The 16,362-nt window shown below is 37.6% G+C and overlaps 1 protein-coding gene across 1 annotated transcript; it reads right to left on the bottom strand.

Annotated features, from left to right (window-relative positions):
* Positions 1 to 3,039: 3,039 nt before the first annotated feature.
* C13H5orf46 (chromosome 13 C5orf46 homolog) lies at positions 3,040 to 14,741 on the bottom strand. The gene is made up of 3 exons (XM_052201473.1): positions 14,672 to 14,741; positions 6,286 to 6,451; positions 3,040 to 3,103 (listed from the first exon to the last, which is right to left on the bottom strand). Exons 1-3 carry the CDS (start codon positions 14,739 to 14,741, stop codon positions 3,040 to 3,042), a joined length of 300 nt encoding a protein of 99 aa, XP_052057433.1.
* Between the last annotated feature and the right edge of the window lie 1,621 nt (positions 14,742 to 16,362).

Below are 16,362 nucleotides of genomic sequence, written 5' to 3'. Positions count from 1 at the left end.
GAAGCAAAGACACAGCAACAGGGGTGGGGATGGAATGTATGAAGAACAATCTTAAGGATGGTTAAAAGATATCACTTTCACTATGAGTTAGATATTTGGCACAAGGAAGGGACAAGACAATCATATCCATCCATCTCATGACTGAAGGAGATCAAGCTGAACTGAGGAGATGCAATAGTGTGCCCAAATTCAATTCTGATCATCACTTGCACCAGAATATTCTATTTAATTTACTTAATTTTAAGTAGGACATAGAAAATCTAAGTACAAGATTTGTGTGTCCAAAATAGATGTTTTCTTAATCCAAGTAATGTGCATAGAAATTAAAATTAATAAAGGACATTTTCATATACTATTTCTTCTGAAGACCTTGATTATCTTATGAGGTTTATCAGGCTCTTTTTTTTTTTTTTTTTTTTTTTTGGAAAAATGAAAGTACGTAGCCAGATGTGTCAATTTACTTAGGACCAAAAAATAAAAAAGAAAGAAACAAGAAAGAAAGAAAGAAAGAAAGAAAGAAAGAAAGAAAGAAAGAAAGAAAGAAAGAAAGAAAGAAAGAAAGAAAGAAAGGAAGGAAGGAAGGAAGGAAGGAAGGAAGGAAGGAAGGAAGGAAGGAAGGAAGGAAGGAAGGAAGGAAGGAAGGAAGGAAGGAAGGAAAGAGAACATATTGAATCCAGTTGACTTCAAGTAATTGAGGGCAGCAACAGTTGAGGTTTTTGGAAACCCTAGGCCTGTTGGAAGTCACATCAGTGTTGGGGAGCTGAGGCTGAGGGTGATGGCATCTTAGGTTTCCAGTTACTGGAACATCATTATTTTGATCTCAATAGTGCTCTTTGTTCATCTTCTTAGATTGTGTGTTCACTTAGTACAGTTCTCCTTCTTTGTAAAGACTTCATTGTGCCCATCACTCCTGCCCCAGGGGATCCTTGTTGCTTTTTCCCAAGGCCTTCCCCAAGCCCTCTCATAAGTACCTATCATTTACTTGCGTGTTCTCAAGGTACACTGAGCTCAGTGATGATGAGCTTCCTAATGACAGTAATGGTGAACACATGACGGGTATGGCTTAAACACTCGTTAAAGAAATGTGCAAGAATAGTCAATGAATGGTACAAAATGTTGTGGTCATTTAAATCTATGTACCTTATCAAAACTCATTATTTATTTATTTATTTATTTATTTATTTATTTATTTATTTATTTATAACTCCACATTGAATCATTCCTCCTGGATCATGAGAGCATCTAGAGTTCACTCACATATCTCTCTGTTCACACCATTTTTCTTGTGTATAGCCACAGAAAGAAATGCCCCATTATACTTAGGAACTATGACTTCTTTCTATTGTTTCAAATTCAAAACAAATAAATGAGACTTAAGGGGGCAGGGCTACCAGTTGATGGAGGCACTGACAGCAGGTATCCAAGATACAAGTTCAACTTATACCATCATGACCTTTAACTCCTCTTGTTGCCTCATCTACTTTATTCCTCCTACACCAAAGTCCAGCTTGGTCCTGAAAAGATTCAGGATATTGCCACAAATGATTACAAGTGTGGAGTAGCCACCTGAATGATTTGAAACTAGAGGGAAGCTTTTTCTCTGAGGAGAAGGTGGAAACATGAACATACAAGCCAGTGCTTTTAGAAGCTTATCTGGCTTTGTGAGCAAGGCAGGATTATGTGTCTTGGATACATCTTGATTACAATGCCCAAGCCTAATATCCATCTTTAAAAGCTCATGAAAGAGTAATCTATGTTCTGGGTAATGTAAGAATGGCTTTCTGAGCTCCCATTGGCCACACCCAAATTATGAAATGGAACCAGCAGATAAAAGGAACTTTCCCAGCCTAGGTGGCAAGAGAATTGGGAAATGCCATGACTCTGGAGGTGTACACAAAAGACATCAGCTTATCAAGAGGGAAGTGTTTTATTTTCGCATGCATCAAGGCTTAATAATTACTCTTAGCTGCTTCCTCCTAGGTCATTCTCTGCTCTATAGTAGTGATATATGGCTTAGATGTAGGACACAAAATCTTGGCATGAGGTTCAAGTCCTAGTCTTTTCCTCCTTCCTGATTAATATAGTCATACCAACAACATTCCCAAGCATTCATTTACCCACTTGACACAGAGACTATAAATTAGTTATATATCCAGCACTTTAAATGAAGCAGGAGCTTATTTCATGTCAGATACTGGTATTACTTTTTCATCACTAAAATGTTTGATTTAAATTTCAATGTAACTTCTCAGGACATTATTGAGTAAAAAGAAAAGAATGAGTGCTTTGAGTAGTCAAACTATAAAAGAAATATATGTGGCAGAGATATTGTCAGTGCTTTTTACCTGTGTTAAGTTCATCCAATTCCATGCTTTCCATTGCTACTGACCAACTGCATGATTGCCTGGTCTTTAGATTTTAAGTGTGTGTTGCCCTCTTATTTTATAGGTGGATTTGTATAAAGCAAGCTAGAGTTTGGTTGTGGGATGCTTTCCCAAAGGTCTAGGTGTAAAAGACTTGGTTCCTTGCTTAGTGCTATTTGGGATGGTTAAAACGATTAATGGGTGGGGGCAGGTGCAAAGTCTTTGCCCTTGAAGATGTGATTGGACAATGATTATGGGATTCTAGTTTGTTCCTCTTTCTCTACATGGACATAAGCTGAGTGGTTCATAGGCCCCTGCTTTGTTGTACTGAGGGGTTCACCAGCCTCTGCGCTGCCTCACTATTGGCCCAAAGCAATGACAGCAGTGCATTGAAACCTTGAAAACTGAGACACGAAATCAATGATTTGTTTTTTATAACCTAATTACATCAGTTATTTGTCAAAGGTACAGAAACCCAACAGCAGGTTCCTAGGAGAACTATAACACAGACCAGACCTTTTGATCCTCACACCATACTTGGCTTCCTCCTTTAAGAGTTTCCTGGGATGTTATATTTATTCATGAGTTCCCAAAAATCAAAGAGTACAATTATCCAAACCCATGTTTTCTTTGTCTACTATGCTATTTTACTTGTAAAATGTAAGTTAAAATCACCTTAGGAGGTCACTTTTGAAGGTTGCTTTACAGGGTCGCCTTCACCTTCAAATTCCATAAAACTTCTTGAAAAAGAGAAGAGAGAACAAGAGTTAGGTCGACTTTCAGGAATGTAAGTATGGCCATGCCTAGCACATTGTCTCAGTTTTCCTTTACTTTATTAAATATTTTTTTTAATTTTTATCATTTTTTGAAATGGAGTCTCATGTGTTCCTGAAGCTAGCATCATACTTGTGATCCTCATGCCTCAGCCTCTCAAGTAGTCTGGGTTGTAGGCCTGTGCTGCTCTGCTAAAAACTAAGCCTGCTCATCATCACTGAGGCATAATTTTCTTCTCCAGATTTTCCTACATAACAGTGAAGTAAGGCCCATGATTTTAACAATAGTTTATAGTTCTCACTCAAAATGGCTCAAGAATAAACTATCTTATTCCCTTTAAGCTGAGAGCTGTTGTTTTGCATGAACAATACAAAGTATTAAGAATTCCAAATTGTAAAAAAAGACAAAATGAAAAAATAAAGAAACCAACAAAACCCCGGATTTTGTAATTGTTCGAGTCTGTAATTCCTTCCTGGAGCTTGTTTCTACATTGGAATTTAGGAAGTGAATAGCTTTGATGAATAAATAAATAATTATGGACTTTAGACTAAACAGTGTTGTCAGAGGAAGAAAAAACTCAGGTGAAGACTTTGAGGCTTCTTACAAGCATGACCTGTGGTTCAGGTCTAGCTCTCTGGTGGGCGGGATGGTAGATGTAACAGAAAGTACAAGGACATCAAGAATGGACCTTCACCAACAGCTCTAGAGATGAACTCTGCTATGTACGTAGTATGTACGTAGTACGTGTGTGTGTCTGTGTGTGTGTGTGTGTCTGTGTGTGTTCAGCTGTTTGTATTTGAATGTATGTGGTTTTATAACAATGGGAAAGTCAGTTTCCATTACTCCAATAAACTTTAAAAGAAAATGGAGAGAGAAACCACATTTCTTCAGTTTCTTCAGAGGATATATGTGTATAGGACATATTATATACCTGACACCCTATTTAGGCATCTGACATTGGGATAAATAAAGCATATTTTTCACATTGAGAATTAACCAACAGTTCTCCCATTATCTTTGAGTTGAATCTCACTCTGTCATTCAAGACCCATGATATAGTTCACATTGGCCACAAACATTTTGCTGAGTATTAGTCCCATCACCTACTCTGAAAGTTTACTTTACTATTCAACATAGAATTTATCTTGCTAGTCATTTGTAGTTGTCATTGCATGAGCTCATGCTGTCTAACCTTAAAGATGTGTTGAGAAGCAGTTTATGCTCTATATCTAATTCTTAACATTTTTCATGCCAACTTTTCATATCATCAAATCCTAGCAATGCATTATTAGGAGCTTCCTCTCATGCTGCACCTCAACAGCACCCATGGTCTTCCTTTGCAAATAGACTCTGCAATGTTTTACATCCTGACTATACCCTCATCTAGATTTATTCTCATGGACAAGGAATATTTTGCCTTTAAGCAAAGACTAATCAGGTTTCCATATTCAATTTGTAATACATGGACTTCAGGTATAATCTCTAAGATATTTATTGATTGTCTAACATCATGGGAAAGTGTTATGATATTATAATTGACTTGATAGACTTATCTGGTTTCCTTTTTTCATTAAACTACATTATTTAGGCCAATTTTATAATACTGTAAGTAATATACCACCTCAAAGCAAAATGACAGAGGACAGTGAGTAAGGAAGGGGAGGATAGTAACAAGACAATGATAGGATGGCTTTCCAAGAAGGAGCTTGGAGGTAAGCTACTGGCCAAGCCATGGCCATGAGCAATATGTAGACATTTCAGCTACAAGGGAACACTAAAGCAACACTGAGGTCTGACTTCATCCAAAGCTCTAGTAGCACAAAACAGGAATCAGCTCAGAATATGATAAGTATAGAAAAGAATGTAACATTTCTGAGTTTAGACCTGACAGTTCCCAAATGAAACAGATAGCAAACATACAATGGCATATTTTACATTTTGCATAAGGGGACTTCCTGAGTGAAAGAGAACAAAGGAGTAATACTCTGCCTCCTTGCTTTTTGATGTTTTCTATGTGACATTATTAGCTATTTTCTTTAAATTTTGCATTCATTGGATGTTTTATTTATTAGTTTTCTTATTACTATCCTTCGTGTTTCTGTTAATAATCACTAGAAGGCATCAGACACAAATAAATCTTCCACAAAAAAGAAATGTAATAATAAAATAAAATTGTCTTTAATATTTAACAATGTGTGGAGAAAAATCATATGCAAAATACCACACAACCAAATTTATTGATTTAAGCATATCAAAGATTACTAGATGAGCCTCAACTACCCTTTTATAATGGATCTTCATTTATTGTTTGTTGAGTATAAGAAGTCAAGGTTACTCCAGGGAAACATGAGAATCTGTATTTAAATAAGATATGAACATAATTTTCAGGCTTCATAGGACTTTAGGGCTCAGCCATATAGTTGAACACCTGGTTATATGTGGCTTTCATATCAGAATTACTCAGAAAGCTTTTGAAAATATCTGTAGCCTTTGCCTTGGTTTTTGGTGCACATACTATGTAATGTAGGAAGACTAATTCAAACAATTCTCCACTGTATCTTGAAGATAGTAGATAATAAGTCAGAGTTTACTCAAACTCTGCTTGGGTGTCTATGTAAACACAAATTAAAGAATAGTAGATTTCTGGGTAAGAGTGAAAGAAGTATTAAGAATAAGGAGAAGTCATGTGAAATCCAAGCTACTTCAAATCCAAGAAGTATTAGATAACAGGCTGAGAATGTGAGAAGGACTCTGGGCTGGATCATCCTTCATAGTGGCCTACACACTGATCCTGAGAGTTCTGTAACTTGTATCTAACAAGAGATTATCAGTTATTTTATCTATCCTCTATGAGCTACTCAAACTCAAAACCCAACACAGCACTCACAACATTCATCATCAGGACCAAAACTTGTCTTTCAGGTTTTGGTTCTGCAAACTTCTGCTTTCTTATTATGGCCTTGAGATTTTAAACCATTAGGATAAGGATATAAGTGAAGCACTCCCAAACCAGAAAAATTCAGGTAAATTAAAGTAGGGGCACTTAAAAAAAAAGTAATGAATGCATTTGTTCCATTTTACTGGATTTCAGGAGTGCAATCATTATTGACAATAAAGCTGGCAAAGCAAGGTTTATCTCAGTGCTTACGATCCCCTGGACATGGAACGAAGGATGAAGTCCACTGCATTTTCAATGATCTCCGATCCAAGCATGCTTAAGAATTTGGGGAACCCTGGCTCTGGATTTTTACTAGAGTCATCGGGCTTGTTGTCTGATTTCTCATCTGGTTTGTCATTATCGTTTGGGTTGTCATCTGTAAACAAAAGATAAACAGAAAAGAATGTCAGATGTGATTCTTAGCAACAAAAAAAAAGGAATATCTATTTCTCACAGAGGAGCTCTTAAGCTCCTTACTCTCCACCTGGTACTAAGTTACGCTGTTAGTTACATCTTCCAGTCTTTACAACAGTATCACATTTAATTCTTATCTCCAAACAGCTTCTCTTTATCGGCTAGTTCTGGGACTTGGATATGTACTGGTCAGCCTATTAGAGTGAGGTGTTAAATAAAACTGACTTTTCTCAGATACATCAAATGTTGTGAGTTCATCAGCCAGTGTTAGGTCTAATGTCAGGCTACCTCTTTCTATGCTAAGATTTTACTTTGTAGGGCTTGTGAAGATCTTGTGCATGCTGTCACACCCCTTGTGAGTTCCTGTGTATCTTTCCTGGTATGTCTGAAAAACAATGTTTTCCAATGGTATAAACCACTTCTTGATTTTATAATCTTTCCAACTCCTCTTCCACGAAAATCCTTGAAACTTGGGGAACAATCATGTGATATGAATGTACAGTTTGGGAGTGAACACTCTACTGTCTTGTTCTCTGCATGTTGACAAGTCAGAGGGTGTCTCTGTGTTAATTGATATCTGTTATAAGTAAAGGCTTCTCTGACACAGATGGAGAGATGCTCTTTTTTACAACAATTAGTCTACAGTTAAGGAGAGAGCTAATATAGTTAATGTCAGTGCCAGGCTTGAGATACAGAAAACATCGATTTTCAATGTAATATCAACTAGTGTTTCCATATGGTTTCTGTGTCAAAGGTAATGGAAATAAGGAAAATAAAATCTTCATGGGTAGTTTCCCTGAGCACATGTCTCTAACAGAAAGTTCACATATATCTGTTCCTTTAACAGCACAATTCTAAAAGGCAGGAAAATTAACTAAGCCAATTTAAACTTGAAGAAAAGAACATCCAGTGAAAAAAAGATAGCCCTTTCAACAAATGGTGCTGGTTCAACTGGAGGTCAGCATGCAGAAGAATGCGAATTGATCCATCCTTGTCTCCTTGTACTAAGCTCAACTCCAAATGGATCAAAGACCTCCGCATAAAACCTGACACACTGAAAATAATAGAAAAGAAACTGGGGAAGACCCTTGAGGACATGGGCACTGGGGAAAAGTTCCTGAACAGAACACCAATAGCTTATGCTCTATGATCAAGAATTGACAAATGGGACCTCATAAAATTACAAAGTTTCTATAAGGCAAAGGGCACTCTCAAAAAGACAAAACGGCAACCAACAGATTAGGAAAGGATCTTCACAAACCCTAAATACAACAGAGGGCTAATATCCAATATATACAAAGAATTCAAGAAGTTAGACCCCAGAGAACCAAATAACCCTATTAAAAATGGGGTACAGAGCTAAACAAAGAATTTTCACCCAAAGAACCTCAGATGGCTGAGAAGTACCTTAAGAAATGTTCAACATCATTAATCATTAGGGAAATGCAAATCAAAGCAATCCTGAAATTTCACCTCACACCAGTCAGAATGGCTAAGGTTAAAAACTGAGGAGACAGCAGGTGTTGTCGAGGATGTGGAGAAAGAGGAACACTCCTCCACTGCTGGTGGGATTGCAAGATGGTACAACCACTTTGGAAATCAGTCTGTCGGTTCCGCAGAAAACTGGACATGACACTTCCGGAGGACCCTGCTATACTTCTCCTGGGCATATACCCAAAGGATTCCCCTGCGTGCAATAAGGACACATGTTCCACTATGTTCATAGCAGCCTTATTTATAATAGCAAGAAGCTGGAAAGAACCCAGATGTCCCCCAATGGTGGAATGGATACAGAAAATGTGATATATTTACACAATGGAATATTACTCAGCAATTAAAAACAATGAATTCATGAAATTTTTAGGCAAAAGGTTGGAACTGGAAAATATCATCCTAAGTGAGGTAACCCAATCACAAAAGAATACACATGGAATGCATTCACTGATAAGTGGATATTAATTAGCCCAGAAGCTCTGAATTGTCAAGACACAGCATATCAAATGATACCCAAGAAGAGGGAAAGAGAGGGCCCTGGTTCTGAAAAGAGTTGATCCAGCATTGTAGGGGAGTACCAGGACAGGGAAATCGGTGAGGGGGGGTGAGGGGAGGGAGGGGGTTTATCGGGAAATGGGTAAAGGGAAGAGGGTTATGAGACCGATGGGGGGGGGGGAACCAGGAAAGGCGAGAGCATTCCGCATGTAAACAAAGAATATAGAAAATAAAAAAATAGAGATTTCAAAGCTGCTTCTCAGTTTTTTTTCTTTTTTTCTTGTTTGTTTGTTTGTTTGTTTCAAGACAGGGTTTCTCTGTATAGCCCTGGCTGTCCTGGAACTCACTCTGTAGACCAGGCTGTCCTGGAACTCAGAAATCTGCCTGCCTCTGCCTATCAAGTGCTGGGATTAAAGGCGTGCACTACCACTGTCCAGCCAAAGCTGCTTCTCAGAGAAAGAATTACCAGGTTATAGAAATATAATCAAATGCCATCTTTGTCTGATATCAAAATCAAGATTTTTACAGTATTCTGTGATAAAATGTGCTCTTTGCAGGAAAAGTGTGCAACTTGTACTTTTGTATGACAGAGAGCAGAAGATAAATGATAAATATTTTTGTCATTCTTATATCATTTATTTGGTTTATAAACAATGGTTTTACAAATGCTGTGCAATTTTTCTCCCTGGGTAATGATTTAAGATATGCAATTTTTAGCTTATTGGATGGAGAAGCTGAAATGTTTAGGGGCCTGAAGGCTGTGCAAAAGCAAGAGAAAACAGCAACCCAAAGGATGGCTGTAGGACTCATTCACCCAGTCCTTCATCAGGCATAATGGAGGATGCACGTGTGTCCCTTGGATGTTAATGGTGGTCATTTTCATAAGATGGAAAGGCCTTGAAGAGTGGTATTAAACTACAATGTGTTACCTTCTCTCTGAATCTTGATAATAGGATGAGGTAAGACCTTTCCTTTTTCATTTATTAACAGAACTATAGTATTGCCAGACTCTACTAAAATTACTTGATGCCTTGTTCATTCTTAGTTAAATATCAAATTATTTTTAGGATAAACTGATACATATGATATAGGGTGGGATTACATTAACAATAATTCATTGCTTATTTGAAAATACAAATTTATGAGATAATCAGTTTCAATTTTTTTAACTGAAGCAACTGCAAGAGCTAGAAAAATGAATTTTAGAAAAGTCCATTTAATTGGTGTGATCTCTTTTGTTTAAAAGCTGTAAAATTTATCTTGTTCCTCATTCTAGTCGTTTATAATATCTAAGCATTGTCTGTATAAAAACAATTTGTAAGACACACAACAGTGTTCTGTACCTATCCTGCATGCCCACTACAAGTTTTGATTCATAAAGTCCCAACTCCTTAACACTTTAGCAGTAGCCTCAGTTGAAGTGTGTGTAGCCAAACCTCTTCCCATGCTGGCAAATGATGAATGAACAATATGGAATCTGTGTTATACTGAAAAATAGAAACTGTTAGTTAAAATGGCATTAGATTTTGTAAGCATTTATAATTTACTATGATACACTGAAATATCTGACAGACTGCTTATTCTGAGGCTTATAAGAGACAATAATTAACTATGAATGCATCTAGTAGTTGACTTTTTCATTTAGGACATATTTTGCTTTGGTTTTGTTTCTTTTGGAGTGAAGTATATCCAGAGTCTTTTCACTTAAGACTTAAAATAAAGATGGTGATTCTCACAGAGTGGTCTGTGACCAAAGTGCCCAGAGTGGCACTTTTTATTTTCACTTTGAGAAGAAGTGACAGATTCCTTTTGGGTAGTGTCTGCCTTGCAGTGCTGTGTTAGTATATCCTCCCAGACCTCTATCCTTATCCTCCTCCAATATGGGACCACAGTTTCCAGAGGAGAACTGAGATGCTCTGGGAAATTACACAGTAAACATAAAATCACTTAGAAAAAAGTGACTGAGCTAGTGTATGAATTCCATCTAACTCCAGGAGACATGGTCTTCATGTTATATTGCATTACCTCCATAGAATGGTTCTCTGAGGTTACCAGCTATGTGTAAAGCAAAAACACCCTACAGAAAACAGAGCCCCTCCCTTACAATACAATAATAGTTTTACTCACTCTTAATGTAATACTAATTAGTAGGTTTCAACACCCAAGGAGCCAGAGCTTAGAGTATGGAAAGCCTGGGACTAGTCTCAGTCTTTGGGCCAAATGCATATGCATCAGCATTAGTGTGTGTTGTGCAACATGGTTTAAGGGTCTACAGTCTTATTTTTCTTTTGCAAAATAATAGTCATGCATTTTTACAAATTACACTTTAACCACTGTCTTTTAGTTTCTTCACTGGGATGATGTAAGGATGAAAAGTATTATACATATTGCTCTTATATTCATGTGTATATAGACATATAACCATAGTATATGTACCACCTCTAAGAGAATCGGGCCCAGAATAAATTAACAGCAATTTATCTATGGTATTATTAGTGTTATTATTAATAACAGCAACACAACTATAGTAACTTCATTTTCCTTTAATATTTTAGAATATTATGAAAATATAAAATGCTATTTGAGTACACAGAAATCTTAACTCATAATGTCCATAATGAAATATTTTCTCTTTTAAAATATAATGACGAGTAGGTTTTAGTTAAATTTAGTATTCAGCTGACTTTCTTAACTGAATGTAATTATAAAATTCTGAGCAAATACAAGAAATACATAGAATTCTACATTGTACAAAGTGATTATACAAGCATACTCATTTTATCTGGTAACATAGTTATGTTATTTTTTAAAGATTTATTTATTTATTTATTTATTTATTTACTTATTTATTTATAGCATTATATACATCCCCTATCTGCATGCACACCTACATGCTAGAAGAGGAAATTAGATATAGATCACACTGGGGATTGAACTCAGGAAATCTGGGAGAGCAGACAGTGCTCTTAACCACTAAGCCATCTCTCTAGCTCCCTTATAGACAAGGAAATTAACACTTAAAACTGTACTTATTTAACTAGTTTTAGAGGTTATAACGTGAACAGAGAATTGTCTTTGGAATATAAATCCTGCCCTTCACATCACTGTGTTGATAACTTTAGAAGCAGAGTCAACACAGACATCCCCATGTGCCCCTGTGCTGTAATTCTTCTGGATTGTTCATCTAGGTTTCATACAGGTGATCTGGAGCTGTGAGTCCTGCTAGCTTACATGTGAAGGGGCCTGTTGCAAAGTGGTTTCACTTCCTGTTTTCTGCAATACCCTGGACAAGTAAAGAATTCAGTCTTTTGCAGACAAAGTGTTGAATTGATAAATGAGAATACTGAATGTGCTCTCAGTCCTGGGTGCCTCTTGGGACACAAAAGAAACATGTACTTAGTTGCAGTGGGAAGAACTTAGGAACTTAGATTTCACACTTTCACTTCTGCCTGTACCACTTGACCTCCACAAGCTTAGTATACTAATATACAAAAGCCAAGGACAATGAATAATGAGATGTTCATTTACCAAGATTATTATGAGAGCCTATTAAGAGTGTGCATGATTTTAGAATGGGAAAGAAAACCAGAAAGATTAAGGAAGTTATTGAGGTCTGGGTAAATTATATCAGGTATGGAAAGGATAAGACTTAAAATACACACACACACACACACACACCAAATTTCAATACATTGATATCTAACTTCCATTTAAATCAATGGGGCTCTCTTAATAATCTGTATTTTGGTATTAGTTACAAATAATGCCTTAAAAGAAAAATGTATGTGTTTAATGAAAGTTTATATTAATTTTATTTGGGGGGGTCAAGTTTTATTTAATCATCAAACAGTAGCTAAAAATACCAAGCTGGTGTAACTGAACTTCTGAGCATTTAACTACATAATGTAGAGGCCTCTAATAATGTGGACAGAAGTGACATAAAGTGACAATACTTTGCAACATGACTTCCAAGGTCAACTAGTTCCCAGAGGACATCTGTGGACATGTCCTGAAGTTCTGAAGAGTCATGTGTCCTGTTGTTCAGAGAGGCCTTGGAGACAAAACTGAATGTGATATAACCACTGTCTACAGCAGGAGGATCAACACGGAAGTAAAACCTGCCTTAGTGCCTCCAAGTGAAGCCATGGTCAAGCAAGGCCTTTGATGTTTTCTCAGAAGATGAGACAAATGGTACAAGGAAAGCCAAATGAGCCAGGACAGGAGTTTCTCTGGCTCCCAACAGACCACCGAGGTCCAGAACTTCAACTGGCCTTGATTACAAAATGAAAATGATGAATTTGGGAAACTGGCATGGTCTTAAATACCTGACAGGAGATTGCAGCCAAAGACTAAGATGTAAGTTGGTTAATTATCTACCAAATCATAGTCATTGATGTTAAGCTCAAGTGTATATAAAATGTTTCTTAGACAGCCATTTCTCACTCATGCTTTTGTCTTAGTAAGAAAATTGCTACTCAAGATGAAGGACATCAGGATATTGGTTCACTGTGGCACTGCACTCTCTCCTTGCAGCCAAGACAGATGTGACCATTGTCGTGTTCAAATGAAAATCATGAAATCAAGGCTTTGATTTGGATATTTTTAAAGTACCTGCTGTTTTGGCTTTTCCTAATTATTTGTCTAGAGCTTGCTAATATCTCTCCTTTACTTCTCTTTCACATCTGCTTCAAGGCAATAGTCAAGGACTTCCTTTCCTCCCTAAACATAGCTTTTATGAAATTATCAATGCCTGTTTAGGATCTTTCTGATAGACCCACTGAACTAGCACCCCAACTGCCATGCCCCACATGCTCTTTCACTATAAGAAGCCAGATTGATCATTGCCATACTTCCATAAGACTGACTTCTTATGAAGGATGAATAATGAGAACACAAGTAAAAATTGGTTAAGCGTGTTAGAGTGATAAAAATAAATAAATAAAACAAAACCCTGGGCATACTCAAGTCTTTCTCCAGTAAAAGTAAGAAATGTATTTGGATCACTTAGCAACCTTGTATTTCCCAGAGACCAAAGATTCCAGAGGTGTTGTGGGGGAGGGGTGTCTCTGATACCTGATATGGTCCTGAAATGATTTTAAGCTTAGTTGGAATGTAGCAATGTAGCAATAAAGGAATAAAGGCCCATGAATGTAAGACAGCTTTTGGTGAAGAGAATAGATATCAGGCTGGGTGAAGGTCTAACATTCCACTTGTGCTAAGTTAATCACCTGGGCTAAGGTACCACCCCTCACAAAGGAGCAAGGCAAGCTCACCTTAAGCCATGCTTAGGTATAATAATTATCACCTTAATGAGATACTATATCTCCTCCCCGCAGAGTTCTGCCCCGCCCCCAGCACAGTAGCTTACTACTTTGCAGCTCAGCAGCTTGGTCTACTAGATTGTCTGAACTTCTCAGAAGGTGTAACTTTTCATTTTCTTCTATCTCTACATTAACCACGTACCTTCTCTTATCACTTTAGGTTTTTCTAATACTGTGGGCCTTCTTAATACCTTAAGTCCCCTCGTAGCCATGTGTCTGAATGCTACCACATACCAGATATCCATACTGGTAATTCAAATAGAATTACATATTTTTCCATGTCCAAGAAGCTGTGAGATATACAAACAACCTAGGGTGATTTTTTTTAAAATGTTACTAAGTCTGTCTTCAAACTTTAAAAAATTATCAGAGATGATAATAATAGTGTTTAATATTCTTTGCTGATTATTATTAACCAGGCACTATTCTAAACTGTTGTCCCTTTAATTTTTATGATAAATTTGTGAGACTGTTTCTTTGTTTGTTTGACATCTACAGGTATTGAATATTGTGCCTTAATTTGCATTTCCTTTAATGATCTCCATCATCATTGAAAATTATTAGTTTTAATCATCAAAACACCCACAGACATTTCTCAAATAATGTAAAATAATGAAATAGTGTCACCTTATCATTTAAGAATATAAAAAGGATTCTTTTCAAATATCAACACTTAACTGAGGATGGAGGATACAACAAAAATTAGGCTTAATAAAACTGCTTTCTGTATTAGATGTGCTTCCAACACCCAGCCCAGTGATCTTTCTTTGGTGCCAAGTGCCCCTCCCCTATAGTGTTCTGGATCAGTCACAGCTTCCACCCATTGCAACTAACTATGGCCAAGTTTCTATGCTGAGATCAGAAACACTTACCTGCCCGGCAGGTCAGGATTAGGGCACTTAGTCCCAGGACAACCATCAGGCGAACAACTGAGACAGCCATTCCTGTTGTCTTGGGTCTTGGTGCAGATAAGTTGCCTAGGTGCACCTGAAGCTTTGCTCAATTTATAGGACAGTTGTGATGACATCATCTGCTGTGAAATTCAGGCAGTTGCACAAGACATTTACACAGCTTGCTCTGACATCTCCACCAATGAGCTCTGCCCTGTCTTTCAAAATCAGAGCAATTGAGTTTCTTTTGTGTGTGTGTTTTATTTCCTTCTCTTCTCCATTTTCTCTTTTTTTCATTTTTTATTGGATATTCTATTTTATTTTTTGCATTTCAAATGTTATCCCTTTTTCTGGTTTCCCCTCTACAAATCCCCATCCCATCCCCCTTACCCTGCTTTTAGGAGGGTGCTCCCCCACCCACCCACCTCACTGCCTGAGCATTCCTCTACACTGAAGCATCAAACCTTCACAGGATCAAGGGTCTCCCCTCCCATTGATGACAGATAAGGCCCCTTTGCCTCCTTCAGTCCTTCCTCTAACTCTTCCATTGGAGTCCCTGTGCTCAGTCTGATGATGGCTGATAGCATCTGCATCTGTACTGTCAGGATCTGGCAGAGCCTCTCAGGAGACAGCTATATCAGGCTCCTGTCCGAAAGCACTTCTTGGCATCAGCAATAGTGTCTGGATTTTGTGTCTGCATGTGGGATGAGTCTCCAGTGGGGCAATCTCTGGATGGCCTTTCCTTCAGTCTCTCCTCCACTCTTTTCCCTGTATTTACTTTAAAAACATTTTTTGTTGGATATTTTCTTTATTTACATTTCAAATTTTATCCCCTTTTTTGGTTTCCCCTCCAAAACCCCCCATATCATCCCCACTTGCCCGGTTCAGCAACCTACCCATTCCTGATTCTCTGTCCTGGCATTCCCCTACACTAGGGCATCGAGCCTTCACAAGACCAAGGGTCTCTCCTCTGGTCCAACATGACCATCCTCTGCTACATATGTGGCTAGAGCCATGGGCCCTTCCATGTGTACTGTTTGGTAGGTGGTTTAGTCCCTGAGAGCTCTGGGGGTACTGGTTCGTTCATATTGTTGTTCCTCCTATGTGGCTACAAACATCTTAAGGTCCTTTGGTCCTTTCTCTAGCTTCTCCATTGAGGACCCAGTGCTCAATCAAATGGTTGGCTGTGAGCATCTATCTCTGTGTTTATGTATTTCCTTTAGACAGAAACAATTTTGGGTTTTCCTTTGTTCCACTCCTAATAGGCTTCCATCAATTTTTCTATCACATGTGACCTTTTGCCTTTACTTCCATTTTCTCATTATCACTCTTGTTCCGCTTTTAGGGCTGCCTATCAAGTTCCATAGTTTATAGAACTCTCAAAACTTTACATTCATGTAAACATTAAAAGTTAGGATTTGCATATGTGACAGAACATGTGATTTTGTCATTCTGAGACTAGAGTGCCATATTAAAATAATATTACACAGCTTTTTCCACACTCCAGAAACTATAATTTCAATTTCGTGGGAGATTTACAAAAGTATATGATACACACACACACACACACACACACACACACACACACACACATATACTCAGGTCATACGCTCATTTCCTAGATAGCATATACAGTCTTTTGAGTATATACCCAAGGAGCGTACAGCTAAGCT

This window comes from Apodemus sylvaticus, chromosome 13 (genome assembly GCF_947179515.1).
Source record: "Apodemus sylvaticus chromosome 13, mApoSyl1.1, whole genome shotgun sequence".
Lineage (NCBI taxonomy): Eukaryota > Metazoa > Chordata > Mammalia > Rodentia > Muridae > Apodemus > Apodemus sylvaticus.
The sequence above is the reverse complement of the archived record's forward strand: the minus strand, read 5'-3'. Positions and strand labels throughout refer to the sequence as shown.

Coding starts and splice junctions, on each gene's coding strand:
- C13H5orf46 (XM_052201473.1), bottom strand. CDS start 14,741: ATGGCTGTCTCAGTTGTTCGCCTGATGGTTGTCCTGGGACTAAGTGCC. Junction 6,452..14,671: donor AATCCTGACCTGCCGGGCAG/GTAAGTGTTTCT, acceptor TTTTGTTTACAG/ATGACAACCCAAACGATAAT. Junction 3,104..6,285: donor CGTTCCATGTCCAGGGGATC/GTAAGCACTGAG, acceptor CTCTTTTTCAAG/AAGTTTTATGGAATTTGAAG.